This window comes from Buteo buteo, unplaced genomic scaffold (assembly GCF_964188355.1).
Source record: "Buteo buteo unplaced genomic scaffold, bButBut1.hap1.1 HAP1_SCAFFOLD_204, whole genome shotgun sequence".
In the NCBI taxonomy this organism is placed as follows: Eukaryota; Metazoa; Chordata; class Aves; order Accipitriformes; family Accipitridae; genus Buteo; species Buteo buteo.
In genome coordinates this window covers 42,320-61,981 of record NW_027439368.1, presented here as the reverse complement: position 1 = coordinate 61,981, position 19,662 = coordinate 42,320, and the positions used below count along the sequence as shown (strand labels likewise).

The window sequence follows — 19,662 nt, the reverse complement described above, 5'->3', positions numbered from 1 at the left end:
ATTTGGGATTAAGCAAGAAATTTTCTAGTCCCTGTTTTTGCCAGTCATGTATTTACTTGCCTCGGTCATTAGGACTCCGTGGTAAACAGTACAGAAGCAAGGCTGGCGTCTGAGCTAGCTTGGATAAAGTTGTGTATTTGCTCTTGTGGCATGGGAGGGTGTGGCTGGAGGAGGTGAGAAATCTGGAGAGAATATTAATTTTTCTGAGGCTTGGATGCTCGGTTTGAGCCTGAGGGAGGCATGTTTTTGTCCCTCGGCTAGAATGTAATCAGCTTGTCGTGAAAATCAAGGCCCTAAAGGAGAGTTGTATTTGGAAGCTGTGGTCAGGAGGCTTGCTCTGATAACAAGTTTTTTTCCGGTTGAGACAGACTAAGCATAGTTGACAGAATGACTTGATTGCCTTGTCTTGTCTCGGAAATATTATGCTTCTAAAGAGGAGCTAGATAATGCTCTTTTCCAGTGCGTGGTTCCCATTTCTAGGACTTTGCTATCTCCTGAAAACAATCTTTATTTTTGTTGCTCATTGGCAAAAACAGGCTCTTGAGGCCTGTTTGGAGAAAAATCTGTCATGTGTAAGCATCACCAGACATGTGATGTTTTGCTTTAATTCCTGCTCAGTGAAAATATAAACTGTAAGTGCTTTGCAGCAAGGCTGTTTTGGGGATGTGGGTAACTGTTTAGCTTTGTGTTCCAGCTGTAGACTTTCCTTAAGGAAAAGGAAAGGCATGTCAGCCCTGCCTCGGATAACCCAGGTGAGGCTTGTAAATGGAGGAGCATGACTGGGACATGAGTCTCGGCGGTGTGCAGGTGGGGAAGGGTGCACACACTTTCTAAGTCAGAGAGACAGCTTTCGACTCTGGAAAGTCAGAGAAGCAGCAGCTGTCAACATAGTAATGTAGAACAAACTTTGGAGCTGGGTTCCTAGGTAGTAGTGTCCCTATCCGGGCTGCTTTTGCTAGATAAATACTGCGGTTGTAAGGGCGCTATAGCAGATTTCCCATCTTCACTGCTGCAAAATCTTGTAGAGGCACTTCTGGTTATTGGGAGGCACTTGCTTGATCAGGCTGTAGCTGTTCTTTGTTTAGGAATTCCTACACTGTGTGTATAAAAGTAAATGGAGTAGCTGCGTGTTGCTGTTTAGCGTCTACTTAACTGCAGACTTCTGTCGTGTGCCCGCTCACCAGCCTCTCGCAGTTGCTGTGGATGAGAACATTTGCAAAGCACTTCACCTTCACTGAGCTATTATGTTTTAGAGAAGTGCGTGTTGTCAACCTATGAAACTCTCAGGAATGTGGTGCTGCCTTTCAAGCAGAGAAGTGGGGAGACCTGCAGCGTGTCAAGTCTGTGTCTCGGAGTGCTGGTGGTACCGCTGTGCTGTGAACCCAGCCTGATGCTGGAGAGACTTGCAGTGCCGGATGCTGTCCTTGTGTGTAGTACTGACCTGCGAAGGTGAGGCAGGAGAAAGAAGGTGAAATTGTTTTACATGTAAAGGTGGGATAAGGTGAAATTGGTGAGCGTAATGGTGAGAAATGTCCAGATATTCCTAGTCTTAGGTCAGGATCTTGTTCTGTGGTCTGTTGGTGGAGCAGAGATGTGAATTTAAGGAGTGGCTAGAAAACGAGTCTGTTCATGCTAATAGAAATACCTCAAGGCATTTATGAAACTTTAGCCTTGCTGTTACCTTTCCTGTGACTATTGTAACATGGCTTTTGTTTCTTCTTCTAGACATAATTGCTAAGGATCTGTAAAATGGCTTCACGTTTCCGCAATATTATCCCATATGCCATACCTGGAGTGCTGGCACTTGTTGGCTGCTGGTGGATCTATTCCCGTAGAAAAAAGCATGCAAGCTATCACGATAAACAAGCAATAGCCACTGAAGAAGAGCAGCAGGAAGAAGCGCCAGAGAATGATTCACCACCCAAAACAGAAGCATGTGTTCCTCGAAGACTGCCTCTCTCGTCAGAAGAGGAATGCCGAGAGAACGAAACCTCGACCTCCCTGCTCTCAGCAGGGTCGACGACGCCCTCTCTTCTGTCTCAAACTCACGAGAGGCTAGATCTCTCACAGGACCTTCCAGACCTGTCAGTAGTGACAACGCAGCCCAGCACCCTTGAGGACGACAGTGAAAAACTAGAAACGACAGGATCTCAAGATGAAAGCGGTGTCCCTGCTTGTGTTTCTCTCCCTCTGATCTCAAAGAGCACAGAGTGTCACGGCAGTGCTGCGCTGAGCCTTGTACAGGATTCAAGCTCTAGTGCAAACCAAGATCAGTGGCCATCAGCATCAGCGACACTGACACGAGAGTCTTTGGGAATCGTGGAGGATGGTCCAGGCTTGAATCATGAGCGTCGCAGGGCAGCAGAGGTGGATGGAGATCGCTCAGGAGGTAAGGGATTTGAAAATGCTCCCATGAAAATGTGGTGAACAAATATTTTATGTGCTGTAACCCTTCTGCTTCAGAACATGTTCAGATAAGTCCTCTTCATCTTTACCTTTGCCAGTAGATGAATATTTAGGCCTCGTGTGCAGGTGGGTATGCATTTGCTCTCAGAATTCCCGTCCCTGTAGGATCCCGTGTTAGCTGGGTGATCTTCAGGGTATACGACGAAAGGTTGAACAGACTGGTCTGCATTCAGCACAAAGCTTATTGTCTAAAGCGAAGCATGTGCTTGAGTAGCCCAGTGAAATGGGCTGTGTCTGGATGTAGGCCAGGCTGTTGAACACCTTGCTGGTTTGAGACCTGCTAATGCAAATGGTTTCTGCTTCAGTTCGGGCAGCCTCTAGTAAGGACTGGGTTCTTATCTGTGTTTGTGGGCTGCTGCCGAAAGGAGGCTGTAAGGCAGGTTTCTGAGGTGCTGTTGGATGAACCAGGGAAGTGCTCTGACGAGCTGTGATAAAATCAGTTGGTTGCAGACCAATTACCCTGAAGCCTTTTTGCTTGGAAGGGTAGGTGCATGCCAAGAAATCCCAACAGGGAGCAATGTTCGTGGAGTTCCCCCATCTGTCTCTGCGTTGCTTTTGCCTTCTAGATCCTGGATGATGTGTGCCTGGCAGAATACAAAGCTGTCTGAGCAAATGTTAACCCGTGTGACCTTGGGGATGGATGTTAAAATCCTTTATAGGACCCTGTGGCGCCAACAGCCCTTAATGACAGGATGTCTTTTGTAATTGCTACAAAGTAGTTGGAACGCTGCTTGTTGTGAGACATGGGGAGTGAGTTTGCCAACAATTAAGGATTAAACCCACAAAACATTTTCACTAGTGAGAGTAACCACAGGAGGAAAATGGTTTTGCCTTGTTGTGAATGCTGGTGTGATGAGAAGGTACAACGGTGTGTTGTGGAGCCTGGTGATGACAAGGGCTGAAAGCTCTGCAGGGAGACAGGTAGGGAGACGGCGTATAGCAGGTAAAGTTGATAATGTGGCTGCGTTGGATAAGAGGTCCTACAGCTGACCTTCGCACCCAGGCTGTGAGACTTAAATCCTCATCCTTGTCTAGCAAGTCTATTGCAAACAGCTGCACTGCTTGCCTTTGACTTTCGAGGCATCTGTGCTGTGTTACTTATTAAGATGTGGCAAATGTGAGGCAGCTGTTGGGCTTATTTTTCTCTTCGGTCTTGTACTGGGTGATCTGAATTCTTGCAAGCAAGTGAGGATCTTCATGTTTCTGCTTGTTAATCTGGAGGAAGGATCAGCCTTGTTCTTGTTCTTGATCTTGTTACACTGACTGTATCTGGGATCTGACCAGGAGGAAGCTGTTTGAGTTTGTCCCCTTCCCAAGTACGAATGTTCCTGGTATCGGCTGATGGTTTGGGAACAAAACGTAGCTCAGCTCTGGCACCTTGTTTCTTCAAGCATATGACAAATCTGGGCAAGAGACAATCCTCTACCACAGCTAGTAGTGGGCACAGCTGGTGCTCAGGTCACCGTGCAACCCTCGTTGGGGCAGGAATGTAATGTCAATGCAAAGAGCAGACGAATAGGTTGCACATCCCTCCCTGCATGCTGAACTCCCTGTGAAAAGCCCTGTTTAAACCATGTGGGGAAAATGCAAAATACCTTGCTGCAGCAGCAGCTCAGTGTTGGTGTTAGCATAGCTCTCGTTCAGCTGGTAACTTTTGACTTAAAGTGTCTTGTCTCTGCTGCTGCATAAGGTGTCACCATGTTTGAAGGACTCCTGCTGAACTCGGGCCTCCTTCTGTTGCATTCCCAGAGGTGTGCAGGTTTTTCTCCAGCAATAAAAGGAAACTTGTAGCAGGCCGCGTGTGATGGGACTTTACCCTTTCTGAAATACCAGAGAACCTGATACAGGATCATCCCAACTGAATGCATAGGAAGAGCTCAATGTCACCTCTCTATGAAATTATATATTTTCATGGCCTTGTGTCTGGTAGCTGGATTGTGTGGGTTGTCTGAATACTGACATGTCTGTATGTCTTGTAGGTTTGGATGTAAATAGCGTGGACTTTGTGGACAGTGGCTGTGCCATGAGGAAGACAGTGAGTCGGCAGAACTCTAAGCTAAGAGGAGAATCCAGCAAGTCCGGCGTCGTTATCTGGGAGATAGAGGTTCCAAAGGTAACCAGCCGTTGGCCTGCTCGCGCATCCTGCCTTGCCCTACATAGCCATCTTCTGGTTCTTCCAGCCTGGTACTGGCTCAGTGCCATCCCAGAGAGATCAACAACAAATCAACGAGGATTTAAGCATTTAGCTCCCGTTAGGACTCAACAGGAACAAAGAGCCAGTACACACCTGTAAACAAGAGGCATGTCAGGGTTATGCCCAGGGTAATGTTGGTTGCTGGACTCATTATTCCCCATTATCTTCCACCCCAATCTGTTAGTCCGATGCTCTGAAAGCATTCAGAAGGCTTTGAGGGTACACAGTTATTAAGGGCAGGTGATTTTTTTTTTTTTTTTTTCCCCTGCTATGTAGGAGGGTTATGTTTCAACTGCCTGTCCAAACCCTTCCTCACAAGCTGAATGCTCGTATGAGCTATTCTGTAGAGCTGCTGTGTCTCTGTCTTTATAGTGAGCTTTCTTTTGCGTTGAGAGAGAGACTGTGTTTTTAGGACTACGTTCATACCTTCTTCCCTGCTTTGTGTATGCAAAATCATCTGTGGCTGTCCTGCACAGCATCGCTCTTGCAGTTCTGCTGCTCAGCAGACCCGAATAATGACAGCCAGTAATGTGAGACAGCAGCTCCCGGCAGGATAAGCATGCTGCCTCGAGTGCTTGGATGCTGTGAGCCCAGGGAAGACGTGTAACGTGCATTTTAATGGACCAGTAAAACACAGGCTAAAGAAGCAGTTCTACAGCAGAAAAATATGTTTCAGTGTTTCATGAAGACAGGCTGTCACTTTTCTTGAAGTAGCCAACTCTACATTGTATAGGATTATCCATACTGACTTGGGCCCAACACTTCTGCTCTGGTACCTGGTCTCTGACAGTAGGTGGTGGCAGGTGCCAGTGAAAGAGTAGAAGTAATAGGGCATGCAAAGACATCTCTTCATCATCCCGCACAGCTGTCCTGGGACTCTGCAGTCTAATGGGCATGATAGCCTGGTTTACTCTCCCATGAATTTGTCTACTCCCTATCTAATCTAATTAGCTTGTTTAAAAATTGCTAAAACTTAGTATTTCATATTTGAATGAAAAAGGCATGTAGCATGCTTTTTTAAAACAAGAAATGGTAGGAGATTGGGAGAGGACGTGACTTCACTTGACTGTAGGAAGACAGTAGCTTTTACCAGGCCTGGTAAAAACCATCGTGTCTTTGTGTCATTCTACAAGATACGAAGACGGATCTATCAAAACAAGCTGTGCTTACTGATCTGTATCTACCTTGACTTGTCATAGACCTGCTGAACTCTGCGCTGGTCCAGCATTCCCTTATACTTATTCTGCCTGGCCCTGTGCTACAGGAACTGGGAATGTGGGTGAAATAAGCCACAGAGAACGGTGTTGTTTGATCTATGTTTCTCTTCCTGACTGTTGCTTTCTTGTTACTTTCATAAAGGAATTAGTTGGCCGCTTGATCGGCAAACAAGGAAAATTTATGAGCTTCTTGAGGCAATCGTCTGGTGCCAAAATTTATGTCTCAACACTACCTTATTTCCGTGACTCCCAAGTCTGTCACATTGAAGGTAAGCGGAATGTCTCTTTATTCATGGTCTAATATGTAGCTTGGGGGCCTTAATTAGATGGGCAAGGAATTTAAACAGATTTAGTGGCTTTGTGAGCCTAGTGCTTTACAAAACTTTTCTAATCGGTGCTGTTACAGTAGAGGTGTATGCCAAGTTGCCTGTGCCTTGGCATTTGAACCCTCTTATTCTAGAGGTGAGAATGCATTTTAACATCTTCGGCTGCTGTAGTTTAACCAACACGTTTTGAAGGATCCCTTCAGGCTTGAAGGAGGAGCTATGGGATGTGTATCAGCAAGTGCGGTCTTGACTGTGAAGGATGTTAGATTAATTGTGGCTGAAAAATATCTGCCAGTGAATTGGGTTCATACTGGAGGCTAACGCTGTTGAAACTGGGGCCTGAGTTGCTCATGTTGGTCTGATATCAGGTTACATGGCCAATCTATTAAAAATTAAATCGTTGATGTAGCGCAGAAGGCACTTCACGGGGTGGGGGTGTCCTCAGCATATCTGTACTACAGACTTTCTGTGGGATTTTTGTCTTCCAGGCTCTTCGCAACAAGTCGAAAAAGTACTGAGCCTGATTGGCAAGAAGTTCAAAGAGCTGTGTCTCACCAACATCTACGCTCTACCTCCACCAACACCACTGACGCTTCATTCCCTCCTTATGACTGCCTGGGTAAGTCCCAGCTTGCTGGCTATGCTGATGTCAGGGTGGAAGGCTGTTGTTGGTCGCTGCTGTCATAGTATGCTACGTCAACGTGGCTGGTTCACAGATGCCCTCAAAACCAGTTGGATTTTGTGTGGCTCTCTGCTGTCCAGCTTATGTAACTGTTACAGATCAGATTTGCCTACCTGCTCTTCCACTGCAGTTTCCATTCTGCCTGAGCTGAGAAATGTAGAATCATAGAATCATTTAGGTTGGAAAAGACCTTTAAGATCATCAAGTCCAACCATTAACCTAACACTGCCAAGTCCACCACTAAACCATGTCCCTAAGCAGCACGTCTACACGTCTTTTAAATACCCCCAGGGATGGTGACTCAACCACTTTCCTGGGCAGCCTGTTCCAATGCTTGACAACCCTTTCAGTGGAGAAATTTTTCCTAATATCCAATCTAAACCTCCCGTGGCACAACTTGGGGCTGTTTCCTCTCATCCTGTCACTTCTTACTTGGGAAAAGAGACCAAGACCCACCTCGGTACAACCTCCTTTGAGGTAGCTGTAGAGAGTGATAAGGTCTCCCCTCAGCCTCCTTTTCTCCAGACTGAAGAACCCCAGTTCCCTCAGCTGCTCCTCATAGGACTTGTGCTCCAGACCCTTCACCAGCTTCGTTGCCCTTCTCTGGACACGCTCCAGCACCTCAGCGTCTTTCTTCTAGTGAGGGGCCCAAAACTGAACACAGTATTCGAGGTGCAGCCTCACCAGTGCTGATCCCTGGGTGGGCGATCCCTGCCCTGCTCCTGCTGGCCACACTATTTCTGATACAGGCCAGGATGCCGTTGGCCACCTTGGCCACCTGGGCACACTGCTGGCTCATATTCAGCCGGCTGTTGACCAACACCCCCGGGTCCTTTTCCACCAGGCAGTTTTCCAGCCACTCTTCCCCAGGCCTGTAGCGCCGCGTGGGGTTGTTGTGACCCAGGTGCAGGACGCGGCACTTGGCCTTGTTGAATTGCATACAACTGGCCTCAGGTCATCCATCCAGCCTGTCCAGATCCCTCTGGAGACCCTTCCTACCCTCGAGCAGATCAACACTCCTGCCCAACTTGGTGTCATCCACAAACTTACTGAGGGTGCACTCGATCCCCTTGTCCAGATCATTGATAAAGATATTAAAGAGAACTGGCCCCAAAACTGAGCTCTGGGGACCACCACTTGTGACTGGCTGCCAACTGGATTTAACTCCATTCACCACCACTCTTTGGGCCTGGCCATCTAGCCAGTTTTTTACCTAGTAAGAGTACGCCCATGCAAGCCATGAGCAGCCAGTTTCTCCAGGAGAATGCTGTGGGAAATGCTGTCAAAGGCTTTACTAAAGTCTAGGTAGACAACATCCACAGCCTTTCTCTCATCTACTAAGTGGGTCACCTTGCTACAGAGGGAGATCAGGTTAGTCAAGCAAGACCTGCGTTTCATAAACCCACGCTGACTGGGCCTGATCACCTGGTTGTCTTGTACCTGCTGTGTGATGGCACTCAAGATGATCTGCTCTGTAACCTTCCCTGGCACCGAGGTCAGACCGACAGGCCTGTAGTTCCCCGGATCCCTTGGGTAAATAAGTCTTCCGACTGCTTCATGCCGATAGTCTTTTTGTATGCAAGGCGGGCCCCGCCTCAAGTCTGATTTCTGTTAGAGCAGCAGGGAGTAACAGTGAGTAGCTTTTGGAAGTGAAATACCGGAGTGCCAGGGCTTTTCCACCCATGGCTGTAAGCCTCAGGAGTTGCTGGTGGAACATGGAGTTGCTGTGAATGAAGCTTGTGTTGCAGTGAACGCTAATGAGAATTTCTTTTCTCCACATGACAGCTCTTCCTCCCAGACGGAGTCTCTGTAGAGGTCGTCGTGGCAAACCAAGTCGATGCAGGGCACATGTTTCTACAGCAGCATACGCACCCCACTTTCCATGGTCTGCGTAGCCTCGACCAGCAGATGTACGCCTGCTATTCTCAACTGGAAATTCCAACCCTGCCAACTCCAGTAGAAGGCATGTAATGTGATTGCTCACAAATTGTTCAGCTGAGAAACTTCTAGGGTCACACGAAAGCCTGATGCCACTGAGTTAGGCTTGGGAAGTTTCCCAGTGGATGAGAATGTGATAGTTCACTTGTCATTTCATATTTTTTTAAGCCGCTGGCAGACTACAGATGCTGCTCTACTCTTCCTTACCCCACTCATCCCTAGAGTACCTCCCCAGCCACTTAGTTGCATGTTGAAATTCAGAATGAGATAAAGTCCATCTCAGGCTATTTCTAATCAACTTGGCATCTGGTGTATTTTTGCTGACAAAGTATGGAACTACTCCCAAATCTTCATAGTGTCACAGTCTGCACGTGGTGTAAAGTGGAGGGTGCATCACATGGAAGGGGGTTACTAGCGCTAACTTTCCTTTTTGGGGACAGACCTCACTGTTAGTGACCGAAGGCTGGAAGGGAACTGTACACCTGGGTAGAACAGCATGGAAGTGGCAGACAGAGACTTGAGAGTAAAACCCACTTCTCCTGCGTCCCAGCTGCAGGCCTTGTCTGGTGGGGGTGTGGGTGGTGGTGAAAGAAGATGTTGGCAGCGTAAGAAATGCTGTTGATTCTCAGTAGATAAGTACTGATGCCTGAAGTGCTAATTTCTGGAAATCCACTTACGCTGAGCCTTTCTCCTCTGTACTCCTGTGTTTTGCAGTTGGCATTATCTGCGCGGCTCCAGGCCTGGATGGGGCATGGTTCCGGGCTCAAGTTATTAGCTACTTCGAAGAGACCGGTGAAGTGGAGCTCAGATACGTGGACTATGGAGGATACGACAAAGTGAAGATTGACACACTCAGACAAATCAGGTCTTTAGCTCCTCTTCTGTGGCCTAAGGCAATATCTGGCTTGAATCTTCATATACCGTTTGAATTGCTTATAGGTTTTTCCACAGCTGAAGCGGAAAACGGTGGAAAGGTTTGGCTCAGCAGCAGCTGTGAATTCCTTGGGAGCACAGCAAGCTCTTGCAAGGCTTTTTCGAAGGGGAGGGGAGAGGAAATTGCAACTTCTGCCACTTCAGCGTGGAAGCTGAGTGAAAGGATGCCTTCAGGAGGCCCTAAATTGTAGTTAATTGATGAGCTAGAAAGAAGATTCAGATTCTCTGTGCCCCAGCCCCATTGGCTGGGAGAGCTGTATTGGATGGGGGTTTTCTTAGACAAGCCCATTAAATACTTGATTGTGCCCCAGAGGTGGGAGAAAAGCAGTACAGCTTCCATTATGGAGGTGGTTTTTGCTTGGAGCCCAATCCAACTTGGCGTGCTAATCAGACTATTTATTGCTGTTGCTTAGATTGCTGGGAGAACAATCTGATTTTTTTTTTTTACTGTCATCAATTTCAAACTGAATTCCTGTAAGGTGACATTGATTAATCAATTGCTCTAAAAGAATACAGGAGAAACTTAAAGCCGTGTTCTTACTCTGATTGATTCTCTTTTCTTTAAGGTCTGATTTTTTATCACTACCTTTCCAAGGAGCAGAAGTTTTACTAGACAACGTGGTGCCACTCCCAGGTAATGGAGCTCTCAAGACATACCGTTGGTGCTCCCCCTGCAGGTTTAAATGGATACCAACTGTGTACAAGCGATGATTCTGTCTAAACCTTTTCCCTCCTATTGCAAGCGCAGCCTCTGATGTGACTAGAGCAAGATTGGAAAAATTGTATTTTATTCTTCTAAATGTGCTAGCATGGCATAACCTGTCAGGCTCCAGGGGAAAGATGATAAATGTTCAGGCTTTTTCCTGGGTGGAGGAGAGAATGAATTACTCTCCTAAACAGCAAGTTGGCAGGACTGGCAGGGTACAGGTGAAGCAGCTGTAACTACTCTGCCTTCTTCTGTCATAGAGTAGCTGTAAACGCAAACTTAGTTTTTAATCTGCTAGATGAATATCTGACATTTTCCTACTAAAATGACTGATGTGTATAATTCTGTGTTCAAAAGACTACCCTCCAAGCACTGGAAGAATGTCAGTCACTACCTAGAAATGCTTTGGTTTGCCCCCCCCCCCCCCTTTTTTTTTTTTCCTTTTTTCTAGTGGTGTTAGAGATGCGTGCTCTAACCAGGAGGTACAGGAGGCTCTGCCAAGACTGTAGATGGATGGCGAGGTTTAAGCTGCTTCTTGCAGAAGTCAGTGTTTTCCATGTTCCCTGAGGTAATCGACCTCCTTCGGGATTTGTAAGGAGTTCACTTGCTGCTGGAGGCGGTCTCAGGGTGGGGAGCACAAAGGAGAAACTTCATTTTGCAGTGATTTGGTAGGAAATAAGCAACTTTCCTCCAAAATGAAAATACTTCTGAAATGTCTGGTCTGCAGTGTAGATTGTAACTGTATTGCCTGGGACACAAGAGTTTCCTGCTGCATTACAGGTGTGGAGTTAGCAACAGTGCCCACGTAAGCTGTGCAGGCTGAGAGACCTGAGCTGCCAAGAGTGCATTTGGCACTGTTCAGGTGCCAGCCGGCCTGTGATACAAATGCTTCGGAGTTCCCGTTCACAGTATTGCACTCTGTGCAGGGTCAGTAATGTCCTGAGGCCCCTGAGCTTAGTTTATTAAGGATCAAAATACTAATGGCAGCTCAAACGTACTGCAGAAGTAGACTTTTCTGTCTTTAAAGCCTCCTAATTCATCAGCCACTTATGTTCACATTAACTGAGCTAGTGGCTTTAGAAAGCACTTCATCCTTTCCCTTCAGCAACACAGCAGGCACAATACTTGTGTGATCTCCAGCTTAATAGACTGGTTTCAGCAAATGCGTACAGCAACAGTAGGTGAGGATTCTCTGGCCTAACTTATGTAGGAGGTCAGGCAAGATTAGCTTAATAGTCCCTTCTGGCCTTTAAAGCCTGTGAAGAATATATCTCATTTGTTTTCTCCTGCTCTTTTCTTTCCCAAGACGAGGATCACTTTTCACCTGAAGCCGACGCCGCTGTTAGTGAGATGACCAAAGGCGCAGTCCTAGTGGCACAGGTACACGAGAGCTGCCTGGAAGTCTGGTTGCCAATTTGACTGCTGCTGTTGTCCTCTCTGCCCCCTCGCATACCGTGCGTGTTAAAATCGAAAACAAAGCCACAGCCTGTAAGCCTGGCTGCTGGGCAGGATTCTCGTCGAGCAATCTCGGGCGCCGAAAACTTCCTTGTGTGGCACCAGGACCACTCAGGACTGCCTGGCTGGGAAGGGATGAGTATTCCCTCTTGTTACTGATGCGGGCAGAGAGGAAGGGCACCTGGATGGATTTACAGAGCACAAAGTGGCCTGTTGTCCAGCGGATCAAATATTCACCTGGGTCTGCGCTGCTTTGCCAGTCTCAACAGTCTTTGCAAGACTGACATCCAGGACTTGGCCTCTGGCTGGCCGGAGGGAGAAGTAAGGGCATCCCAAAGGCTTCTGCATGCAGTGCCTGGTCTCAGCGAAGAGGCACTTGCCTCTTCCGAAGTGCCTCTGACAGTGGCTGTAGCTGTCCACGTAAGGCAGTTGGGACGAGTGGGAAGCCGATAGCGCTTGTGACGCTCAATCTCGCAGCTTCCTTGGGTTTTAGTGCAGTGCTCAAATGCATCACTAATTCTAGCAAGGGCACGGATTTGAGCGACCAGAGCGCACTTGCCAGCAGGGTGTCCCAGCTGCCTGGTGGCAGGAGCTACATTTCCACGAGCCTACGCTGAGTCTGAGGATCTGATATGCAGTGAATGATGCTAGCCTTGCACCCTGCACGGCTCAGACCAGAATTGCTGCACGCTAATGTTCTTCTGTGTTTCCAGGTCACAAATTATGACAGCGCAACAGGTCTGCCACTGATACAGCTGTGGAACTTGACGGGAGATGAGGTGGGTATGTTAACATGCCTATTTTTTCAACACTGATAAGGTATATGATTATGCAGACTTTTTATTGCTGGTTAGGAACTTGCTGATGCTTCTTGCTAGTAGTTTGTTCACCTTTCTACTTTTTTTTTTACCTCCTTTTAGGTGGTGTCGGTAAACAGAAGTCTGGTGGAAAGAGGGTTTGCTCAGTGGCTTAACTACTAGCGACGTCCTAGATGCCTCGACAACGCTTTCTACAGAGAAAAATAAAAGAAGAAATCTTGTTTTGCGCTGTTACAATTTGGTTTGGCAACCTTTCATAAGACAACCTGTTTACACCTATGTGTGGATTTTTGTGGTCCATTGAAACTCATCCTGCTCAACTGTTACCATTTCACTAGAAACATGTACCTCATCTGGGTGAAAGCTGGGGTGTTAAAAGCCATAATGACAGATACTGTAGCTTTAAAGCAAAAAATCCTCCCCGGCCTCTACTTAAAAGTTGAATGGAAAAAACCTTAATACCTGGGGGCTTGCTTGAAGCTAGCAAATGCCCCGAAATGTTAACTGTGGTTGCATTTTTGTTCAAGATGTATAAAGCCCCGTGAACTTAGCGTCTGCTTTTCTTAAAAGCTACAACGGTTGTCCTTTTTTTAACAGGCTCTGCCTATGAAATTAATGAATGTTATTAAGGAATTTAATGTTTAGTTACGGATTTTTCTATATTGTGCCACTAACCTGCACAAATAACATTCATCTTGTGTCTTCCTTATGCCAGGAGGTAGATGAATTGCATTCGTTGCACTTACTGTGGCACATGTCTCACTGCAGTCATGGTTTTTAGGCTTGATACGCTTAAGGAAGAAAGCTTTTCTGTGCAGATGCTTGAAGTGCAGGGTATGTTACCACTACAATTTTTGCTCTGAAATGTCATGTATTTAAAGAAAAGAACTGATTGCCAAGCCCAATTGTAGTTTATATTTTTCTAGCTGTGCAAGTCTGTAAACATATATATAAAAAACCATTGTAATATTTTGTACAAGAAAAACACTGGAAACAAAGGGAACTTTACAGAAACTTTTTCACACCAAAATGTCCTATGTAGGTAGAACTGGTTTGGAGTGCATTAGGGTAGCCAACATACTTGGAGCATCTGAATGTTGGGAGTGTTTCAGCTCTGCTGTATACAGGATTAGTATTCCCTTAGATTGCTGTCTGGCTTGAATTGTGATCACTGCATTCTTTGCTATGTTGCTGTACAGATCTGTTTAAAAAAAAAAAAGTAACAGCTTGGCATTAATATTGCAGTGGTGTTCTCAATTTTTTTGTGTTCCTTTTTAGATTTCTATTACATATTTAAAATTTTGCTCAAGTAATTTAAGCCAACTTAATACTCTTAAACACACGCCCTCTAATGTATATCATTTTAGATATGTATTGAGCTGGGATTTATTGCTGGCAGAGAAGATACTTGCCAGGAAAATGTTGATGTAGTCAGTCCTCAGAAGTTTTTTCTGGTGGGTTCAGGGATGTCCTTACATCCTTTGAGCTAATGTGTTGGTGCATCACATTTGGATAGTTGCCTACAAAAGCATTTGGTCCGATCCCTTCTGATATGGTATGGTTATATCTTTTTTTTTTTGAGTTCTCTACTATTCGGTGCTTATGATTTAATGTTCATGTTTGCAATAACATCCAATGAAACCTAAATTTGGTAACTCAGTTGAGTCTATGAAACATATATCCTTTTGGAATGTTTCTTTCCCTTTCAATTAAAGCTCGAATTTTAAGCCATCTTAATCAAACTGTGATGACTGAGAGCCTTCATTTCCTGACCTCTTGCGATGTAGGGTTGGGAAGGGAGCTCCATGGGCTAAACAGGTCCGATAAGATCCTGATGGCTTTTCAACAGATGTAGAAAGGTCAAGCTTCAAATCTCCTGGGTTTCCTTTTACTTCCAGCTGAAAACTGGGTTTATTTTTATGATGAATTACTTATTAGAAAGCCTTAGTCTGAGCACCGGTACTCAAGGCTGTTGAAACTGTTATATATTTGTGGAATTCATTTACTCTAGACTGGGGTTGTCCCTTTTGCCACACTTGTGTGTTGAAAAGTGAAACTTGGGAGTCTGTTGTGCGGGCTATAAAATCCCCTCTTTAAAATGTTGACCGGTTTCTTGTCCAAGCCAAGCAGTGCAATTTGGTGTCCTAGTGAACAGTTTGTCCTCACCCTGGTGTTGGAGCACCTTGCAACTGGGAAAGTCTACTCTTGCAGTAGAATGTATTCCACTGTGTGGAAAAGAAGCAAAGGCCTGGGCTGGACCGACTATGCTTGGGCTGCACAGAGCAAAGTGTGTTAAACTCAAAAGTACTGCTTTGGTGGTCTGTAGATGTGTACACATGCGCACACAGTTGTTCAGAGTTCCACATACTGGTCTTCCAGATCTCAAGGATTAAAACAAATCCGTTGGGTTCACTGCAGAGTATACGTACAACCCATAGATGCTCTGGCTACAACTTGGTGCTGCTTAGGCAAGTGATATGTGAAGAATAAAACATCGGGGGTTTTGGTGGGGGAGTAGTGGGTCTGGACGTTAGCGCAGTTCGAGAATGTCCATCCTTACTGCTTCTCACCCCAGGAAGAAGGTTTCACTTCACAGGGTTTCTCAGTCCTTGCTAGGCTCCAGTATCCGCTGAGGGATGCCTTTCACCCTCAGGCGTGATCTCCCAGGTAGAAATTTGGTAGCTGGCTTCTTGCACTGTGGGTGGTTAACGTTACTGATAGCCTGAGCACCTGAGTGGGGTGTGTGTGTGGCATGCTGAGCTCTCTGCCACGGTTGCAGGCAGCCTGTCTGGATTTGCTGTTTCAAATTGCCTGCCAGTCGTCTTTCCTCGGACAGAGTTTCTGGCCGAGGGGAGGAAAAAAGCTGCCATGTATCTGTGAAGGAGGTTGTCTGTCCTTCAGCTCTGTAACTTGGGTTCAGCAGCTCCAACAGTGCCTTACTGAGTACCTTCCCTGCTAGGTGAGGTCTCCCCCAATTAAACCAGTTCTCTTGGGCAGGAGCCAACCTCCTGAGGAGGGTTTGCGTTTCAGCCTTAGGGCGGTGTGACCTTGTAGCTCTCTCCTGCCAGTGCCTGGCGTGGTGGACAGGCTGGAGATGAAAGGTCAAGAGAAAATGAAGAGCCCTGCGCTCCGGTGTCAGTCTGATGCAGGTGCAGTGCCCAGAGGAGTTCGCTTGCATGTCTTCTGAATTTGTCTCCCCAGCTTTTTCTTTACTGAGGGAAGCTTTGTCCCCTGGGGCTAGATTCATGCTGGGCCGGAGAACTACAAACTGTCAGTGGTTGTGTGAGGAGGAGAGAACTGTTGCAGCTTTCTCTAGCTGCGACCTGGCCAGAACATGGGAGTATAAAATAATAAAAGCGTGGAAGTGGCTGGGCTGGGGCTTCGCTGGGGTGAGCCGCTTGCAGGGAAGGTGCAGCTCTGCACGGGGTGGGTAACGCCGCAGCCCCCTCCCTCCTGGGAAGATGCTGGTCCCTCACGAGCATGGTACTGTGCAGGTACTGTCTTATCCTTCTCCACCTCACACCAGTGCTCTTCTGACTCATTGTGAACAGACTTTTTTTCTGCTCTGAAGCCTGTCCCGATGCTGGAGTCTCGCTGAACAGGTGAAATGGAGCTGTTGTCATCCCGGTGGGATGTAGGAGCAGGGTGGCTGCAGTCCAGGAGGCTTGCTTACTGAATGTCAAAGTAGAAGAGGAAGAACAAAATTCAGAACGACAGTCCTGAGGTGGTAGCACCATCCCAAGGGAATGCAGATGCTGCAGTTTTAGGGTTTGGAAGCAAATGGGTCTCCCTCAGCTGTATTCCCATATCCCAGAGAGCTTTCCAAGATACAGTCCATAGTCATCAGATTCAAACAAACGCATGTTAGTTTGGAAGTGGTGGGGTTTTTTTCCTCAAGAGCTTAGAGCAGCCCTGGACTATTTAGTCTGCGCGCATGGGGGTGAATGTGTTACTTTATATTGTTCACGACAAAGTTTAACTCATCTCGAAGCTGGTGTTTTCCCTCGCTTTGAGGGGTGTGTCGAAGTCAGGAATCGGCAGTAACTGCTGGCAGCTGGTGTGGGGAGCGCTCCTGTTGTCTGCTCTGTGTCCCTCGCTTTCCTCTGGCTCTGCAGCATGGAAAAACATCCTGTTCCCTATTTGTGTTGTAAGCTGCCTATTTTTTTTTTAAGCTGTAGCAAATAGAACATTGTAGGGTAAGATTAACCAAAATAAGGAGGTGTTGGCAAGTAACAAATAGGCAACCCTTCTTTCTTTAAAATCAAAAGTCTCAGCCTGAACTGATGCATTAATAGCTTCAGGTGTGTGGGGGTTTTTTGTTTGGGTTTTGTTTTTTTGTTTTGGGGTTTTGGTTTTGTTGTTTTTTTCATTATGGACAAGGGTGAATGGCATTGCTGAGGTGGGGGAGTTGGATATGGACTGCTTGGAAAAGAGCAGGGGGAAAAGTACAGGTCAGAAAAGGAACAGGGGAGGTTGAAACAAGGTAGCTGTATTTGCATCTTCCTTTCCGAGATGCAGTGGTGGTGCTTTGTGCCCCATCAGACCTCAGGAACGTAGCTGGGGTGGGCTTTGAAGGGGTCACACTGCTTGTAATATCAGCCACGTCCCCAAAGCAGCTCTATAATTCTTGCCCGCAAACCTGAGATTGAGCATACGTGCATCTGAGCTAAGCCGTCCCGTGGGGTTAGTTTGACTGAAGCCATTCAAAGGGGTTTTCCCCTTTGAAAAGTGGTAATTTTATTACGGGTAAAATGAATGAGGTCTCTGGAGATGCCTAATTTATAACTTCCGCAGGGAAAGCTTCCCGCCGGCCGCGAGGCACGCTCCGGCATTCCCCCGCCGAGCAGCCCCTGGAAGCCCAGACCTCCCCTCTTCGGGCTCTTTCCGAGGATGAGGGGTGCTTCCTACGAGCCTTCCTCGCTTCCCAGCCTCTGCCCCCTCATCGTCCTGCCCTGGGCAGCCCAGCAGGAGCTTCTCCCCGGGGCAAGCGGCACCTTCCTGGCAGACCCTCTCGAGCAGCGGGGCCAGTCCTTAGGCAAAGCCCGGAGATGATTTTCCTTCGGCACGTGGACTCAAAGGCTCCTTAGTGAGGGAAGAGGGGAGGAGCAAAGAGAGTGTTTTTGGAGCAGATGGAGAATAATGGTGCCCCTGTCCGATACTGGCACTTGGAGCACCGGCACGAGGAGCGGTTCGGCCCCTTCCCTCTCACGGCCACATATGCAGCCTGCTCGCCGCGCGGCAGGGAACCTGGCGCTGCAGTTCCATCGTGGAAACTTCATTGGCAGTGGGTTTTCCCGAAAAAAAACAAACAAAAAGAATCCAATGGAAACTTTATTTTTACTTCCCTTCTACTGTGTGACACAAATCTATCGGGTCCTGTCTCGGTGCTGTCCCTAGGAAGCCCGTGTGTCGGAGGCTGCTGAGCTAGAATTAAAGAACATGTGTCTTGCATTTAGTTTATTGCCTCGGGGCTGTGTTTTGGCTCCAGTCACCTCTGTTTCCTCTCCTCTTCCTTCCCTACCCCCTTCAAAAGAAAAACCAGCCACAATGCAAAGCAAGAGGAAAAAATTCCGGCTGCACTGGGCAACAGCGGGGATGATGGCAGCCGCGGTGAGTGTCAGGGCTTGGGCTTTTTGCCAGGGGAAACGTGAACGGTTCTTGTAGGACAGACGTGCTGGGGCTCTGCTATGTGAGACCGGTCACCGCAGCGATCAGACTGGAGGTCTGCCTGGCCCATACCCACTCTGGCAGTCCAGGTAATTTGGGCAAAAGGTACAAAAGAGGGATCTCCTACAGAGCGGTTTTGCCCCGACACGCTCCTGGTTTCCATCTGTGAGCAGTGCAGGGACTTCTGAGCCAAATGCTGCACGCAGTGTTGCGCTTAATAGACACATATAAACTACCTCTGGTGAATTTGTGTAATGGTGTTTTGAGTCCATTTGTCCTTCTGACCTTCACGACATCCTGTGGCAATATGTCCCACGACTTAATTACGTGTGGGCGAAAAACGTGCTTCCTGTTGCTTTCTAAATTGCCTGAAAGCATCCCTGGCTAATCCATCGTCCTGATACCACGGAAAGGTGAGTAATTCAGAAAGAGATAGCCAGAATGATGGTTTTGGATGAATGAAGGGGACTGGAGGGGAACCCAGCTGAGCCTCTGGTTGTAATTAAGCTGGGAGAAAAAGAAGTTAAATTTCTAGTGGATACAGGAGCAACATTTTTGGTGTTAAATACTTGTAAAGGAGAAATTGGAACAAAACCAGCAAACATAGTAAGAGCCACAGGGAGGGAAGAAAACAGACCATTCCTGCAGCCCCTGGGTTTGAAATTTGGAAATAAAATAATTACACATGAATTCTTGTATGTACCAGAATGCCCGATACCCTTGTTAGGAAGGGATTTGTTATCCAAATTAAATGCACAAATTGTTTTTGAGGATGGAGAACTCTTTTTTAAAAAAATACCTGAGTCAAAACCGGGAGAAATCCTGATGATACAAGAAAAGGTGGAGGAGCAGGAAATTCCACCAGAGGTGGATGCTGCAGTGATCCCTACAGTATGGGAAACAAATATTCTTGGTAAATCAAAATTAGCAGCACCTGTGAAAATAGATTTAAAAGAAGGTAAAAAAGAAGGCAGCGATTGCCCCGGTGGCAAGGACACCGACGCGAAGGGACCAAGCCGGTGGCAAGGACACCAACGCAAAGGGACCGAGCCGGTGGCAAGGACACCGACGCAAAGGGACCGAGCCGGTGGCAAGGACACCGACGCAAAGGGACCGAGCCGGTGGCAAGGACACCGACGTGAAGGGACCGAGTCAGTTCCATGGACACCGACGCAAAGGGACCGAGCCGGTGGCAAGGACACCGATGCGAAGGGACCGAGCCGGTGGCAAGGACACCGACGCGAAGGGACCGAGCCGGTG

General features: G+C 47.2%; 1 protein-coding gene across 1 annotated transcript; it reads left to right on the top strand.

Moving 5' to 3' along the window:
- Positions 1-1,017: 1,017 nt before the first annotated feature.
- Positions 1,018-13,779, top strand: LOC142028238 (A-kinase anchor protein 1, mitochondrial-like). The gene is made up of 10 exons (XM_075022209.1): positions 1,018-2,389; positions 4,446-4,579; positions 6,020-6,146; positions 6,692-6,822; positions 8,671-8,848; positions 9,538-9,688; positions 10,323-10,390; positions 11,769-11,842; positions 12,631-12,696; positions 12,838-13,779. Exons 1-10 carry the CDS (start codon positions 1,750-1,752, stop codon positions 12,895-12,897), a joined length of 1,629 nt encoding a protein of 542 aa, XP_074878310.1. The 5' UTR covers positions 1,018-1,749; the 3' UTR covers positions 12,898-13,779.
- The last annotated feature ends 5,883 nt before the right edge of the window (positions 13,780-19,662 follow it).